Source organism: Symphalangus syndactylus, chromosome 1 (assembly GCF_028878055.3).
Source record: "Symphalangus syndactylus isolate Jambi chromosome 1, NHGRI_mSymSyn1-v2.1_pri, whole genome shotgun sequence".
NCBI lineage: Eukaryota > Metazoa > Chordata > Mammalia > Primates > Hylobatidae > Symphalangus > Symphalangus syndactylus.
This window is the reverse complement of record NC_072423.2, coordinates 37536261-37551546: the sequence shown is the minus strand read 5'-3', so window position 1 is coordinate 37551546 and position 15286 is coordinate 37536261. Positions and strand designations below refer to the sequence as shown.

Genomic DNA, 15286 nt, shown 5'->3' with positions numbered 1-15286 from the left:
TAGAACTTGGGCAAAGACATCACAGGGACTGGGGTCTCCAGCGGCCCAGGAAGGGTCTGGATCACCAGCTTTGGGAGCCAACCCTGGCATCACCCTGGTTCATAGTCACTGGGCTGGGCAGGCCAGGGGGACCCCGCAGAGTGAGAACAAGCATATTCACTTCCCCCGGCAGAAAGGTCAAGCCGGGATTCAAACCAGAGGGAACTTTCTTGTCTCTCATTTCTGGAACCCACGAAGAAAAAAGCAAGGTCGAAGGATCAGCACAGATGTGTCTGCTTGCTCAGGTAACACACAGAAGGCCAGGCGTGGTGGCTCACGCCTATAATCCCAGCACTTTGGGAGGCTAAGTCGGGAGGATCACTTGAGGTTAGGAGTTCGAGAGCAGTCTGGCCAACATGGTGAAACGCCCTTTCTACCAGAAAAAAATTAGCCAGGCATGGTGTTGCACGCCTGTAATCCCAGCTGCTAGGGATACTGAGGCACGAGAATGGCTTGAACCCAGGAGGTGGAGGTTGCAGTGAGCCGAGATTGTGCCACTGCCCTCCAGCCGGGGTGACAGAGTGAGACTCCATCTCAAAACACACACACACACACAGGCAGGCCCTCCAGCCGGGGTGACAGAGACTCCATCTCAAAACACACACACACACACACACACACAGGCAGGCCCTCCAGCCGGGGTGACAGAGACTCCATCTCAAAACACACACACACACACACACACACACACACATATACACACCAGAGATCCCGGGCAGGCTACCAGCCTTGCTCCCTGGCCCATCAATGTACTTCCCATGTGACCTCAGGGCTGCCACCAAAACAAGTGTCTACCATTATCAGGTCCCAGGCAACTAACAGAAGTCTCTCCGATTTTACTCTCCACAATCACTGTTCCTTATAGATTATCCAAATATCTGCATGTATTTAAAACCACCGCTGGCCATTTTTTTGTCAAACTTGTGGTAAAATACACATAACCTAAAATGTGCCACCAATGGCATTTAATACATTCGGAGAACTGTGCAACCATCACCACTCTACAGTTCCAGAACATCTTCATCGTCCCAAAACGAAACCCGGTCCCATGGGTCCCTTTTACAATCCCATTCATGACAGCAAAGCAAAACAGTGGACCATGTATAGTTAATAATAGTTTTCTCTCAAATGTTTCTATAAGCAAGCAAAAAAGCTATCTGGGAAGCTGAATCCCGAGGGATTTTAGTGTGTGAGCAAGTCTAGGAACTAGCACTTTACACCTTTTTTTTCTTCTGCCAGGTGAAGACAACTGCTCTGAAGGTGATGCTCCGAGTTCAAGGCCTTGACCAAAGGGAATAAAGACCAGCCTGGCCATCATAATTCTGCAAGGAATTATGGTACAATAACAACAATAATGAAGGAGCAAAGAGGCCAGGCGCAGTGGCTCATGCCTGGAATCCCAGCACTTTGGGAAGCCAAGGTGGGTGGATCACCTGAGGTCATGAGTTCGAGACCAGCCTGACCAACATGGCAAAACCCTCTCTCTACAAAAAAATACAAAAATTAGCCAGGCGTGGTGGCACACGCCTGCAGTCCAACTACTCAGAGGCTGAGGCAGGAGAGTCCCTTGAACCCAGGAGGCAGAGGTTGCAGTGACTCGAGATCCCACCATTGCACTCCAGCCTTCGCGACAGAGCAAAACTCCATCTCGAATTAAAATTTAAAAAAATTAAAAAATTAAAAAATTTTAAAAAGAAGCAAAGGAAGCCAAACTTGATCATGAATTCTTCAGCATTTCCTCCCTTTTCACTACTCCACTGGCTCTGAGCTTGCCACGGAGGTCCCATAGGTGTACAAGTCTACGCAGCTACAGTCAGGCTTTGCTAAGTAAAGGCGTGTGTGTGCGTGTGTGTGTGTGTATGTAGGAAGTGAGGGGCAATCAGCATGCTAGAGTGTCACCAAAAGTGACACCACCCAAAGCCTGGCCTTCACCTGGCCCCTCCCCCTTTGCTGGCCCAGTTCTGCCTGGGGACAGGATGCGTGAGGCGGCAGCAGACCATCTTGTCTGGCCGGCAGAGCAGCCCAAATTTGCTCCAGAGATTTTAAATGCTGTCACCCTGTATTTAACCCCTGCTGGACTGCCTCATTCTTTCCAGGACAAAAGAGGTTTTATCAGTAAGCCCTTCTCCACGGGGAAGTGCGTGACCTGGGGCACTGAAGAAGAGGCGGGGTCCAGGACTGGTCCTCACCAGGGTGTGGGTGTGCACCAGGTGAGCCCGCCCTAGCCCTGACTCATCCTTTTGGCAGGTGTTTAAGGAGAGGCAGAAGATGTCCCCTGAGTTCCAGACTGTCATTTCTCACAGTGGCCTGCAGGGTACTAAGGGGATGGGAAGGAAGGAGCTTGCTCATGGTCACAAGCACCTGTCCACCTGAGTCCCCCAAAGTCCATGCTCATTAGCACTTGGGTGAAAGGCCCACGTGCCTGTGAGCTCAACCTGTGCTCCCTGTTCTCACTCCACAATGGCATTAGAGACTCAGTGAAACCATGAGCTGTTTTGTAGCCAGGCAGGGGGAGGTGACTTAATTTAAAAGCAGAGCAACAGGCGCCCAGGCCCAGGTTCCCAGTTCACGATCACAATTCCAAGCCAGACAATGAATAATTGTTCACGTGCAGCTGATTAACTTTCCTTAAAACAGGATGGAGCAATGTTTCCTAAGCTACTTGGTTTGAGCCCAAGTCAACTGTGGACTGAGCCAGCGGTGCATTTTCAGATTACATAGGTATTTTTGAAGGCTCTCCTCTGAGACTATGACAGATGCCAGCGGGGATCAAAGAGAAGGAGAGAGAAACATTCTTGGATGCTGAATGGATACTGACTCAAGGATGCTCCCATCCCCCAGACTTGGGAACTAGTAGCCACATATGAATCTCAAGACCTTAGAAAAAGAGTTGGCCACCCTTGGGTTGGAGGCATGGTGCCGGGTCTCTCCAACAAGCATGACTTTGCACAGCCAAGATATGGGATTTCCCAGGACACGTGAGCACTTCTGTCTCCACTGCCTCCTACCTCCCTCCTTGAGATCCATGGGAGAGCTTCTTTTGAAGTTTAAATAACTACAAGTGGTTGCTGGCTTCCAATCCCTACCCTAACTGGGCAGGTCCATATGGCTGAGGCCGAGCCAGCTCCAGACATTCACATATAAAGGAGGAGGCTAGAAGATGAGTCTGCAGCTGAATAACCTAGAACTCACAAGGGAGATGCTGCTCCCTCAACCCACTCAAACCAGGACAGCAGACAGGCAAAATGAGAGCCCCCAGACAGAAACTCCAGATGGAGGCTGCAAAGATGATAGCTTCCAAAACATGCTCTGCATTCCCAGTGATCCCCGGAAAGCTCTGGGAGCAAATCCTTTCCATTTCCACGACAGAGCTGAGCCTGGAGGCTTCCCAGCTACATCAGACCTCTCCCAGGTCATCTTCCTGAGCCATGACACATCCATGTCCAAGCAGCAGCATGGACCTGTTCCGGAGTTGCATGCCTTTCAAAAGACACCCATCCCAGAGAGTCAGGCACAGACTGCCAAATCACAATGCAGAATCAATCCACAAACTCCACCGCACCAGTCCACAACCTCTTGGAGAGGCTGCCCTGACATCAACCCACCCCAGCGACAGGGACCCACCCTATCCCAGAGCCTGCCTGTGGGCATCTGCACGCTCTCATGTGTTTGCGCAGGGGATTGTCTATCTGTACGTCTGTGGCAACACCCACCCACCCACTCACCCACCCCTCCAACACACACACACACATACACACACAAGCTTGCACCCAGCAATCCATCTGTCTCAGAGAGCCAGCTGTCAAAAATGAAAGTACAATCTCCTGGAAGCAAGTCACTGCCTTCTAAAAATGTCCCGTTTTCCCAGACCGAGGAAACTTGCAGGGGTGGGGTGTGTTTCACTGCAAGTCCCTAACGACCAGGCCTGTCGTCTACCCACCCCCCCCGCCCCCCCCAAAACAAAGCTGCAATGCTGGAATTCCAACCTGCAGCCAGCAGCCCCGCCCCCGGGCTCCTACCCGCCCACTCCCCTTCCTCCCGGGCAGTTTGCAAGGGCGCAGGAAAGGGAAGGGCCAGCCTTGGAGTCACCCTTGCATTTCAGGAGGGGACAGGCCTTTGAGCACACCCCACCCCCACCTTGGAGGCACCACATTTTCACATTCGGCTGTTTTTTCTTTCCCTTCTTCCCTTGCCAAGAGAATCAAGCCCTGGCTCCTGCTGCCGACCTTCCTCCCACCCTAAACTGAGCCCCATTCATTAAGCCCGCTCTCAGCCAGGGCAGGACAGGAAGGAAAACAGCACACAGGGCCTGTGAAAGAGGCTCAGAGAGGTTATTTCAAGGAGGAGGAGGGAGAAACTCCTCACAGTTTTCACTGCTCCCCACCTTGCTGCCAGGCTCCCACCCCCCAACCTCAGTGTCTGCTATGCCCCTTCCCCCATCCAGCCCTGCCACATCCAGCCACTGGCCTCATCCTCAGCAAAGCAGACACACCCAGGCCACCCCCCATGGAACTTCTTGAAAAGGAGGAGGTTTGGACTTTCTCCATTTACAAAACTCCCTGCCCTGGAGAGGGGCCAATAAAGTTCCCTTTTGGAAGGCATTCTCGCTACAAAGAGGACAGCCCTAGGTTTTCTCCATGCCCATCACCTCCCCTCCAGATGCCCCCAAGCCAGTGACATCAACCCCCAAAACAGTGTACCCTCCCCACCATGGCCCATTATGAATACACTGTACCAACTCTGAATGGAAATAAGAAAGAGCTCAAACTTTGAAGCCTTCAGAATTAGTAAATCAAGAGCTGAAATTCAAAACAAATGCTCTTTCCACGTGGAGGGCCCCCTCTTTTCTCTCTGCAGTCTTCTGAAGCCACACTGCCCTTCAGAGAGTCACTGCTTCTTCCTGGCAGTTCCTTATTAATATCTGTGTCTACAGTTACCTGGGGGGGTGAGGGGAAGGAGTTAATGATTGTTTTACCCCCAGTTTCTTTCTAGGACTGGAAGAGCTTTGGGGAAAAAAAGCCCACCCATCGGCCAGGTGCAGTGGCTCACACCTGTAATCTCAGCACTTGGGGAGGACGGGGGTGGTTGGATCACCTGAGGTCAGGAGTTCAAGACCGGCCTGGCCAACATGGCGAAACCCCATCTCTACTAAAAATACAAAAAATTAGCTGGGCACGGTGGTGGGTGCCTGTAATCCCAGCTACTTGGGAGGCTGAGGCAGGAGAATTGCTTGAACCTGGGAGGCGGAGGTTGCAGTGAGCTGAAATCACGCCACTGCACTCCAGCCTGGGCGACAGAGCGAGACTCTGTCAAAAAAGAAAAAAAAAAAAAAGCCCACCCATCTCCTGAGGGCTTCACAGGTCACATGGCACTGGCGGGTGAAGAGGCGCTCAGGCTGGTATCTCAGCCTGGTGTCGTCATTTCCTCCGGCAGGGGAGACAGACGAGATGTTATCAATAAGACAAACCTTCCGAAAGGACCCTTTCAAAAGCTGCCACTTCCCTTGCTTATTTCATGTGGTTTGGAGGGGCCGGGACTCCTCCCTGCACATTCAGGGTTTAAAAAATAAAACCATCTAACAACATCCTGAGCGTGTTATTCTGCTGAGACCCTTTCCTCTCATTGGCCTTCTTTCTTTCAAGAACTCTCTCAGCCTTAGAAAGCAGAAAAGATGCAGTTCACACACTGCTGCCTTTTCTCCCTCCTCGACTCCTCTGTCCACTCCCACCATACTGCCTGAAGCCCCCTCCCTTCTCTGGGTCCCTCTTTTTCCTGCTCAACTCTCATTAGAAGCTTTGAGTAAACAATACACTCAGTCTCAGATAACAGTCAGAGTATATATTGCATTGAAATGAAAACAAACAAGGGTCTCCCTAAAGACATTCTCAGCAAGCTCAGTTCCTGGAGAGGAGAGCCCGGGAGGGAGCCGTCCGGGAATGAACTTTGCCTGAGCCAGCCATGGAGGAACCACCACCAAGTATTCAGAGCAGGCACCCCACACAAAAGGGTGCCCCTCACACAAGAGGATACACCACAACAGGGCACAGCTTCTATTCGAGCTGCTACCACGTGATCCTACAGGCAAGGAAATGCCAAATGCCCAAAACTCTGCTGGAATTTCTGTTTTTAAGGTTGTTTTCCCTCTTGCTTCAGCCAGTTCTTAGAAAATCTAGTGATGACATTGTGGGGATGGAAAAACAGGTAGAAATAGGATTTCTTCAGAACAACATGAAATGCGTCCCATGTACATAGCCAGTGCGTTTCTCTAAGTACTTCCCTCTTGTCACATCCTCAGGAACAACAATGCTCTAGCTACCCCGTGCCTCTCAGCCAGCCCCATGACCCCCCAGCACTGGCATTCTAGGCCTTCATGCATACCTGTGAGCCCTGAGGAAAACCTGCCCCGCTAGGGAACAATTATAGCTCCTACTGTCGGCAGTGCTCCCACCCTGGTGCTCCCAGCCCCAGACATGTGCTGCAAAATCCTTCAGCAAGCTGGGCTGGGAATCAGAACTTGGGAGGGAAGCCTCAGATCTACTCTGAAATCCCATCGTACGCTTGGGATCTGTCTTCAACAAGGTCCCTAAAGATGGGTCCATTCCCTTTACATCCCCCACGCACAAAGAGCAAAAGCAAAAAAAGAGCTCAAATGCATGAGTTAATGACACCAAAGTCACCAAGCTGAAGCCCCCCAAGCCAGGAGCTGCTTAAAAATAACCGGGCAACACTTCGCACACCAAAGCAGTCCCCAGCTCGCTCTTGTCTCCCCGTCCATGGAACGGACCCAGTGTCCAGAGCGTAAAGGACTGCAGGATGAGGAGGTGAAAGGCACCACAATGTCACCATCGATGCATCCAACTTAAGGCATATAAAAATGAGGATGAAGTCCAGACCCGCTGGGGTGGCAGAAGGCCACCCCCATTCCTCCAGTCTCTAGCAATTTCAAAAAACGTTGGAACTGCCAGGAAAATAAAAGAAAGCATCTTACCTGAAAGCCCCCCAGGGGCCAGATAATTCGTTCCCCCTGTTTCAGCGGAGGAAGGCACAGCATCTGGACAGTCTGCTGTGGATTTGAAAAGGGGAGAGAAAGAAATAAATACACAAATAAAAAAACCAAGATCCATCTTTAAGCACGCTCTAAACAGCACGAAAGACAAACCACACATTCCAAAAGGCTGACTCGCAGCCTTAATGCTGATTATTAATGGTCTGCTCAGGCTTCACTGCCCATCGTAAGACAGACCACAGCACCTTGTCACCCATCTGGGCTCCGGGCGGCCAGTTAATCATTACTGGAGTCAGGCTCAATGAGACTGGCTGGAATTTCTCTTTCATTACCAGTCCCCCATTAAGGATACCAGGTGGTTCCCAAGGTCAAAGGAGGTTTGGGTTGGACTTTCTCAACCCTGGTTGCTCTGTCATCCCTCATCAAGGGCAGAAGCCTCCCTCCTTGGAGCCCATGTCCTCTCTGCCTTCATCCTTTTAAAGACAGGTTTCCCAGTTCTTGAAAACATTCTCAAGATTGGTGTTGGGCTGCAGGGACTTCTTCCCCCCTTTTTAATTGAGGACTAACTTAAGTAGAGCAAAGTATACAAAATCCCAAGTAGACGCAATGAATGTTACTCATGTATACACCTGTGTAACCACCACCAGATCAAGACAGAGAACATTCTCAGCAAGGCTCCGAGCCGGAGGGGAAATGTTCAACCTCTCCCAGGCTAGTCCAAACCCCTCATCTCTGGAAACCTTCCCAGGCAATCCCAGACCTGCAAGGCTCTCTGCTCTCAGTTCCTATAAAACCTTTGGCACCCAACACTTGGAGTTTCCTCACTGATTTTTACCTTTAGATTGCATCTGCCCTTAACTAGACTTCTCTTCAACTTCTGTCACCCTCAGGTACTCAGCACAGTGACCTCACCGTTAATGAGGATAATGACAATTCCAGCTGAGAAACAGAGACTCCACAACCGCCCTCCAAGCAATTAAAGCAAAACCTAAAGTCCATGAACCACAACTCATTAGTCCCATGAAACACAAATATACAAGACCCTGTAAGCTTGTCATGCACCACTGGCAGTGCCAAACTCCCTGAAGTTCTAGGACAGAGCCCAGCTAAGGAAAGCTGCTGCCCAGGTCCGCAGCAAACACAGCAGGTTGGATCATGCAGACACCAGGCCTCCTACTCCAGGCCACTAGGACAATGTCCCTGTGGGTTTCCAATTGGAACCACTTGGCCATGCTGGCAAATAGGAAAGCCAAAAAAAAAAGAGCAGCCAGGGGCAAGTAGCCAATGGGAATCCTTTAGTGGCCTACACATAGCCCCAAACCATCTCTGGCTTTCTGCTGTCTGCCCCGCTTATTTGTAAGGTTCTCTCTCTAACTCAGGGTCACTCCCTCTCCCACATTCTCCAGGCTGGAAGGACAACTTTTCAAGAACTCTCCTAAGTGGTGGAGAGGCAGAAGTGGAGGCAGGCGTGGGGGTGAGGTGGTAGTGGTGGGTAGGGGAGAAAGAAGACTGTGTGTGTAATCTCATTTTATCAGGGTAAAGGCTAATTCCTAACAGGAATATACAGTTTTACAGGATACACTTAATCAAACAGAAAACAATAGAGGCGGGCAGGAAATGGAGTTACTTGTTAAATGGTGTATACCCTGCACTTTCTAAACCGTTTTGATGGCCTTCATCATTTTCTAGAGATAGGCTTCTCAACCCTCTCCTCCACCCACTCCTCCCAGACAGAAGACACCCCCACATTAAACATGATGACTTATCCACAGCCACTCCCCCCCACCTTTGGCTGGCAGAATCCCAGGGGCAAGGTGTGTTTCAAAGGAAAAGCCGGGCATCTCAGAGCAGAGCTGGGACCATGTTCAGGGTGTCAGCCCATCTCAGATCAAAGGTACGCCAGCTCCACACAGGCAACCACAAGCGTTTTTGTGAAATGGTGCTCTGCCCTTCTGCAGTGGCTTTGATCTCAGGAGGGATTTACAAACGTTAATTAAGCCTCCCTACCACCCCTGTGAAGAAGCAAAGTATACCTGTTCCACAGGCAGCTAGGTAAACTGAGGCGTCACTGACTAGCTCAAAGGGCCACCCAGTGAGCTGGGCTATTCCCAAGAGTCCAGTCCTATCCCATGGCTCTCACTCCCCAGGCAGGCTATGGAATCCCTACCCTCTTTCCTGGAGGTGGCCAGGCCATCCAGACTGGCCTCAAGGTTAAAGGAGCCATACCTCCATCTCTCACTCACAGAAAAGCTCCGCATAGACAGGTCTCTGAAGTCAGGGTCTCACCTTAGGCCTGTGTCACCTGTTCCCCAGAGCCCAGGCTGGCTGGCAGACAGAAGCTCTAGGCCACTCCTGACTCATGCAACGCTAAGTATTATCAAGCACTCGGTAAGCACTAGGTTCTGCGGGAGAAAGACTCATTCCTTTCTCCGAGCAGCTCCAACAGAGTCTTTGAAAACCCAACCCTAGGGAGCAGCCAAGGAGTGAACTATTGAGAATGAGTACAAGGTAAAGGAGCTGGGAGTCCCACGATAGTCTCAAAAACTGCGTTCTGAGCTTCCTAAGTACTATTAAAGACAGAGGAGCCCCTACCCACCACTGTACCCCAAGGGTCCCAGCTCTGCCCCAGGTAGTTCACCGAACCCAGAACTCAAATGAACCCTGGTTATAAAAGAAGACAGCACTGTCAGGCGCGGTGGCTCACGCCTGTAATCCCAGCACTTTGGCAGGCCGAGGCGGGCGGATCACATGAGGTCAGGCGGGCGGATCACACGAGACCATCCTGGCTAACTCGGTGAAACCCCGTCTCTACTAAAAATACAAAAAATTAGCTGGGCATGGTGGCGGGCACCTGTAGTCCCAGCTGCTCAGGAGGCTGAGGCAGGAGAATGGCCTGAACCTGGGAGGTGGAGCTTGCAGTGAGCCGAGGTCGGGCCACTGCACTCCAGCCTGGGTGACAGAGCGAGACTCTGTCTCGAAAAAAAAAAGAACACAGCACTGCATCGGAATCCTCAAATTTCTAGGTAGGCACATCATCATGCCTGTAAAATGAATGAATGAACCAATGAATGAATGAATGACCTAATCTCTTTCATCATGCTGATTTTAAAAGAGGCCTAGAAAAGTTAAGAGGGACCTCAGTTAAGAGGCAAACGCAGTGCCAGATCTCAGGTCAAGACACCATAATTCCGACCTGGATTTGGAGGCTGGATCTGCCAATGGATACTGGCCACCTGGGTCCCTCAAGAGCTCACCCAGCAACCCTCCAAGGCCAGCCATTCTTCAAACCTTCAGACCATCAGATACAATGAAACATGGGAAGCAGAGCCCACACAGCTATCCCCGAGATCCAGCTTTAAACAGCAAATTCTGACTTCTTGTCGGATGCAGAGGTGGGAGTGTCTTTCTGACTTCTGACAGCCACAAGTCACAACTGGCCTCCCCTAGGTTCAGTCATGTGAACACTCTTTCAAAGAAGGCTCTGCTGGTTGGACCACACAGTACCTAGGTGTCTAAAGTCCAGGCCTCCCAGAGGCTGAGTGGAGTGGCTTAAATTATAGCAAAATGGAGTTCCTAGCTTTGAGCCCTCTGTGTCTCCAAAGGCTGCAGGGTACCAGGCACCAGCCCCGTTCCCATCACCTTTTCCCAAGATGGAGACTTCACAGGATGTATTCCTTTAGTTGTGCAACTGGTTAAGATTTTAACAGTTGTCCACTGTAAAACTTTGTGCCTGTTTCATCTAGTAACCCAAGACCAAAAATTCAACCTACGACTTAGAAACTGAAGAATGTAAATGGTCCATGTAGATTCCTGGGCCAAACATTCTCCCATACGCAAAATGGGGATGAAGACCTGGGTCAGCGCCCATCTGTGGTCTGACCTCAATGCCCCCGGCCATAGCAGCTGGCAAAACCAGCCCCAGACCTGTGAGAGGGGGATGTGCTCCAGCTCCAGACCTGGCCGTCCTCCAATGTGGCAGGACAATTCCCTTCGTGGGGGCTTTGTCTATTACTGATGCTAAATTCTTACACAGCAGCGCCTTTTCTCATTTCTTTTTTTGTTCTATTTTCAACAAAACGTTTTGGGTGAGTAACCAGCTGTCTTAGTTTCCGATTGGCAGGTTAATCACTTCCTATTGGCTGATCTGGAGAACTTTTCTCCCCCTTGGAAATGGCACATTCCTGTCTTTGTGGCTTCTCTGTTTACACACATTTTGCTACCTAATGTCAACACTTGCTAATGAATAAATATATCACTCCACTCACCGAAAATGAGGCCCTGGCCTGGCAGAAGGACTCCTTAAATCCTGAGAACAGATTTATCCCAGTGTCTCCGCAGGAAACCCAAGGGAACATGGCCTTTCTTTTCTATGGTTTTTGGAGGTTTCTGGGAACATTTACTCCTGCTGGTCTTTATCCCTGGGGCTAAGGTCACTGTTCTCTCTCTTTTAAGGAAAATCTCCAAATTTGAAGAATATGGAGGGACAAACAAAGGTCAGAGGTGGCCCCTTGGAAAACTGACTTCATAAAAGAATTCTTGATTCTTTAAGCCAAAACCCAGTCAAGTTACAGTCTTTGGGAAAACAGAGCTTGGTAATTCCAGTTAACGTTTGTTACAAATACAGAGAACTGTGTATCTCCTCATTAATAACCATTTATCTGGTGTTTTGTAAATCGAAAGCAAAATATCACATGCTTTGCGGGCCACTTATTAGACCGGCACCAGGCAAGCAGGAACGCCTTCCCAACTTGAGGGAGCTGGTAGAGTCCCAGGAGGACTGGCTGCAGAGTATGGGCTTCAGTTACACGTTCATTAAAGTATTTAATTTATGACAACGCCCCAGCAAAACTTTTAATTAGTGGGGGGAAAGGCCCAACAGCCAAAACGCAGGAGGCGGAAGGACTTGCAGAATTCCAGGAGCTAAATGGTGCCCAACCCTTCACTTTTCCTTCTCCCAGAACCTTGGCAAAATAAAAATGTCCCAAGTATTAATGTTTTTTCAGGCACCAGTATACAGGCACAAAAACCAAGGTTACATACAACCTGTACTTTTAGCAAACAGATCTATCTCCTACTGTACGAGGGAGCTCCAGGAATTTGGGTTTGTCCTTGTTGTCGCCCCCAAGTTCATTTTGCTGACCCTGTCCCCAGCACGGTGATGTCCAGAGGATGGACCCCTGTGCTGCTGCTGGCCAGAAGTTGAATGCAGACAACCACAACAGGGCTGGTGCCAGTCTCAAATGGGCTTCTGCCCTGGCTTCATGCCAGCCAGTGACAAAGCAGCAGACAGGCAGAGCTATGCTCAAAACTTTGATAGCCCCTATGGAGAATACTGAGAAAACCTCGGGAGAGGACTGACTTGCAGGTGACTGGAGCAGGGACCTACCCCCCCTTTTACTGGCTGTTGCCTATACTTCTGAAGCGTTCTAGTGTCTACTCCAAACCAAAGTATTCTTTGCACCTTCTCAAGCCGTCTTCCCATCTATCGAATCACCCTTTCCATTATTCCCACTGATGCTCCCGGCACTCACGAAGTCTCCGAGTTTTCCCCATCAACCAGTCCTATTTGGTTCCCAAGACACTTCTTTCTGGACTAAAGCTTCCACGTGTTAAAGCTGAGCCCACCGGCTACACTGCGCAAATACATGAAAAAGGAACAAAATGTAAAGCGTATCAAGGGAACGTCTTTGCAAAAACAGTAAACAAAATCCCAGCCACAACAGAAAAATTCACCAAACTTCCAACAGAGGAAAACTAGAACCAATGTGAAGCAAGTCCAGCACCTCCCCAAGCCTTTGCCTACACACAAAAAGCCAGGTTCTAGAGGCTCTATTTCTAACTTAAGATAAGCAGGATATTTTAAAAATCATCTACTCACCAGTTGGTTTGAGAAAATCCATCGGGTATCTGGAGTAAGGAGGGGGGGGAGACTCTGAAATTAAAAAAGCAAGAGAAAATAAAGGCCCAGCCATGAGAAGAGAGATAGAAACTTATGATAACAGAGGCATTCTTTTAACCCAACTGTTTGTCTTAGCTGTGGGGGTTGGAGGCAGGGCCGCGAGGCGGTGATTGCCTTGATATTTAGCTGTCAGATAAACAAAAGAGGCCGCCTGGCGCCAGCCTCAGCGCTCCGCTCCTCCACGTCTGCGGCCGCCGCCGCCGCCGCGCTCGGCTGGCCCGGCTGGAAACCACCGGCTCGGCCGGAGCCGCGCACTTCACAGTTCACAGGGCGGGGGGCGACCATGCCCCCTCCCCGTCCTCGGACTCCCGATCCAGCTCCCAGCAACCTCGGCTCCCCGCCCCGGCCCGCCCCCCCCCGGGGTGCAATTCACCTCCGCCCCCGCCGGTCCACTCGGCACCCGCGCGGGGGACACGGGGCTCCCCATTCCCAACGCACTTTGGAGATGCATCCCAAGCGTGCTAGTGAACTTGGGGGATCTGTGGGCGCCCGGGGTGAACCCTCACATCACACTCTGTGTACAGAGACGTACAGAAAAGGAAAGAATGGAGAAAGCTGAGAGGATAAAAGGGAAGGAGTTTGAGGGTCTCAGCCGAGAAGCCCAGGCCCCAGCGCAGTAAGAGGCGACAACGTCACTGAGGCGCCGGGGCCCCACTAATCTACAGACTTATCTGTGCGGAAGGAACGAAAAAGTAGGGGACACCCCACTTCTCCTGCCTTTGTTCCTCTGCACCCTGGGGCTGGCAGAGTTGAAAGGAAACAGATACCCAGTACGGGCTTCCATCCAACTCTCTTTGCCCCAAAACTCCAAAGGTGCGCGGCCACGACAGTATCTGGGCCACTGGTGTTCGACGTGATTCTCCGTATTTACTAAAGGAGTAAATACGGAGACCTTCCAGCCTTTATAGCACGCTTCTCCCAGCCTTCCTTGGCGGGCCTGGACCAAATCCAACTCGGCCACACACCTCAACGTCTTTCCGGGTGCGGGGAGGCGTGACCCCCCCCACCTCCCTCTGCACCCCCTTGTTGATCCGGAAATGAAGGCGTCTAATTTGTAACCGCAGACTGTGCAGGAGCAGTGCCCATAGACCCCTTCGGGGCAGCACAGGATAAAACCTGGAAGGGAAGCCCCAGGGAATGCCCTTTGAGTTTCCCTTGTCCTTTCTCTACTTTCGGCCCCCAGTCTCTTCCCAGGAGGGTATGCACACTCCCCCTGGAGAGGTGGCTGCACAAACGCACTGCCCTAGGGGCTTTTCTTCCAGCCCTGGCGCGCCGGAAAATGTTGGGGGTAGGGGGACAACTTCTCACCTAGTTCGCAGAGTCGGCTAAGGTGATGGGGGTTGCAGCACACCAGCTCGGGGTTGATCTTCCCGTAAGATTCACAGCAACACAGCCTCTTGACTTCCGAGGAATGCCTGAGATCCGGCCACCTGAACACTTTGCACAGCAGGAGGGGGAGCGAGTAGGACGAGGGCGGCTGCGCAGGCTGCGCGCTGGCGGGCGCCCCCGGGCCCAGCCTGCAGTCCAGGCGGCCGGGCAGCAGGAGGCACGCGGTGCGCGTCCCGCCGCGGGACTCCACGGCCTGGAGCAGCAGCTCCAGCTGCCGCTCCTTCAGTTTCTTGAGCACCGAGTGCGTGAGCGCCTTCAGATCCGCCTCGGCGCCCCCGGCCGCGCCGGCGCCCGCGGCTGGCGGGTGGGGATGGTGGTGACCTTTGGCACCTCGCACCGCCTTGCCCAGGCAGCATCCAGCCCTGCCCGGGCCGCCGCCCCCGGCCCCATGCGCTCGGCTGTCCGTCGCCCCTTCTCCCCGCAGCTCGCCTCCTCCTCCACCTCCCCCCGCGCCCTCCTCCTCGTCCTCGCCGCCGGGCGCACGGCTCCTCCAGAGACGCCGGACGAGCGCAGATCGTTTGGTCCTGAACATGCGGGGCGAGGAGGCGAGGAGAAAAGTCGTTTGCCGGCTAAGGAGCGAACATGACCTCCGCACACCATGAAGAAGTCGGGCGCCGAGTTGGGGCAGCAGGCGCAGGCGACAGCAGCAGCAGCAGGGGCCCGGGCAGGAGCGGCGGCGGCCCGAGGGGCGCTCCGTGGCATGCGCCAGTCTCCCGGAGGCCGGGGCGCGCGCGGGGGCCCGAGGGCGCCCGCCGGAGATCGGGGGCCTGCGCTCCGGCTGCCCCACCCCGCGCGGCCCGCGCCCTGCGCGGCTCTCCGGCCCCGGCGCGCCCCGGAGGAACCCGGCTGCCGCTTCCCTGGGGACGGCCGAGCCTGCCCCCGTCGGCGCCTCC

At 52.4% G+C, this 15286-nt stretch overlaps 1 protein-coding gene across 2 annotated transcripts in view; it reads right to left on the bottom strand.

The window, feature by feature from the left end:
- SMAD7 (SMAD family member 7) overlaps positions 1-14925 on the bottom strand; it is a 30845-nt gene extending 15920 nt beyond the window's left edge. The window contains exons 1-3 of one of the 2 annotated variants that reach the window (XM_055232762.2): positions 14313-14925; positions 12924-12977; positions 7028-7102 (exon numbers count right to left, since the gene is read on the bottom strand). In XM_055232762.2, the coding sequence (XP_055088737.2) occupies positions 7028-7102; positions 12924-12977; positions 14313-14925 (742 nt within the window). The remainder of the gene's footprint in view (positions 1-7027; positions 7103-12923; positions 12978-14312) is intronic. The other variant, XM_055232768.2, reaches the window with a different exon arrangement.
- Between the last annotated feature and the right edge of the window lie 361 nt (positions 14926-15286).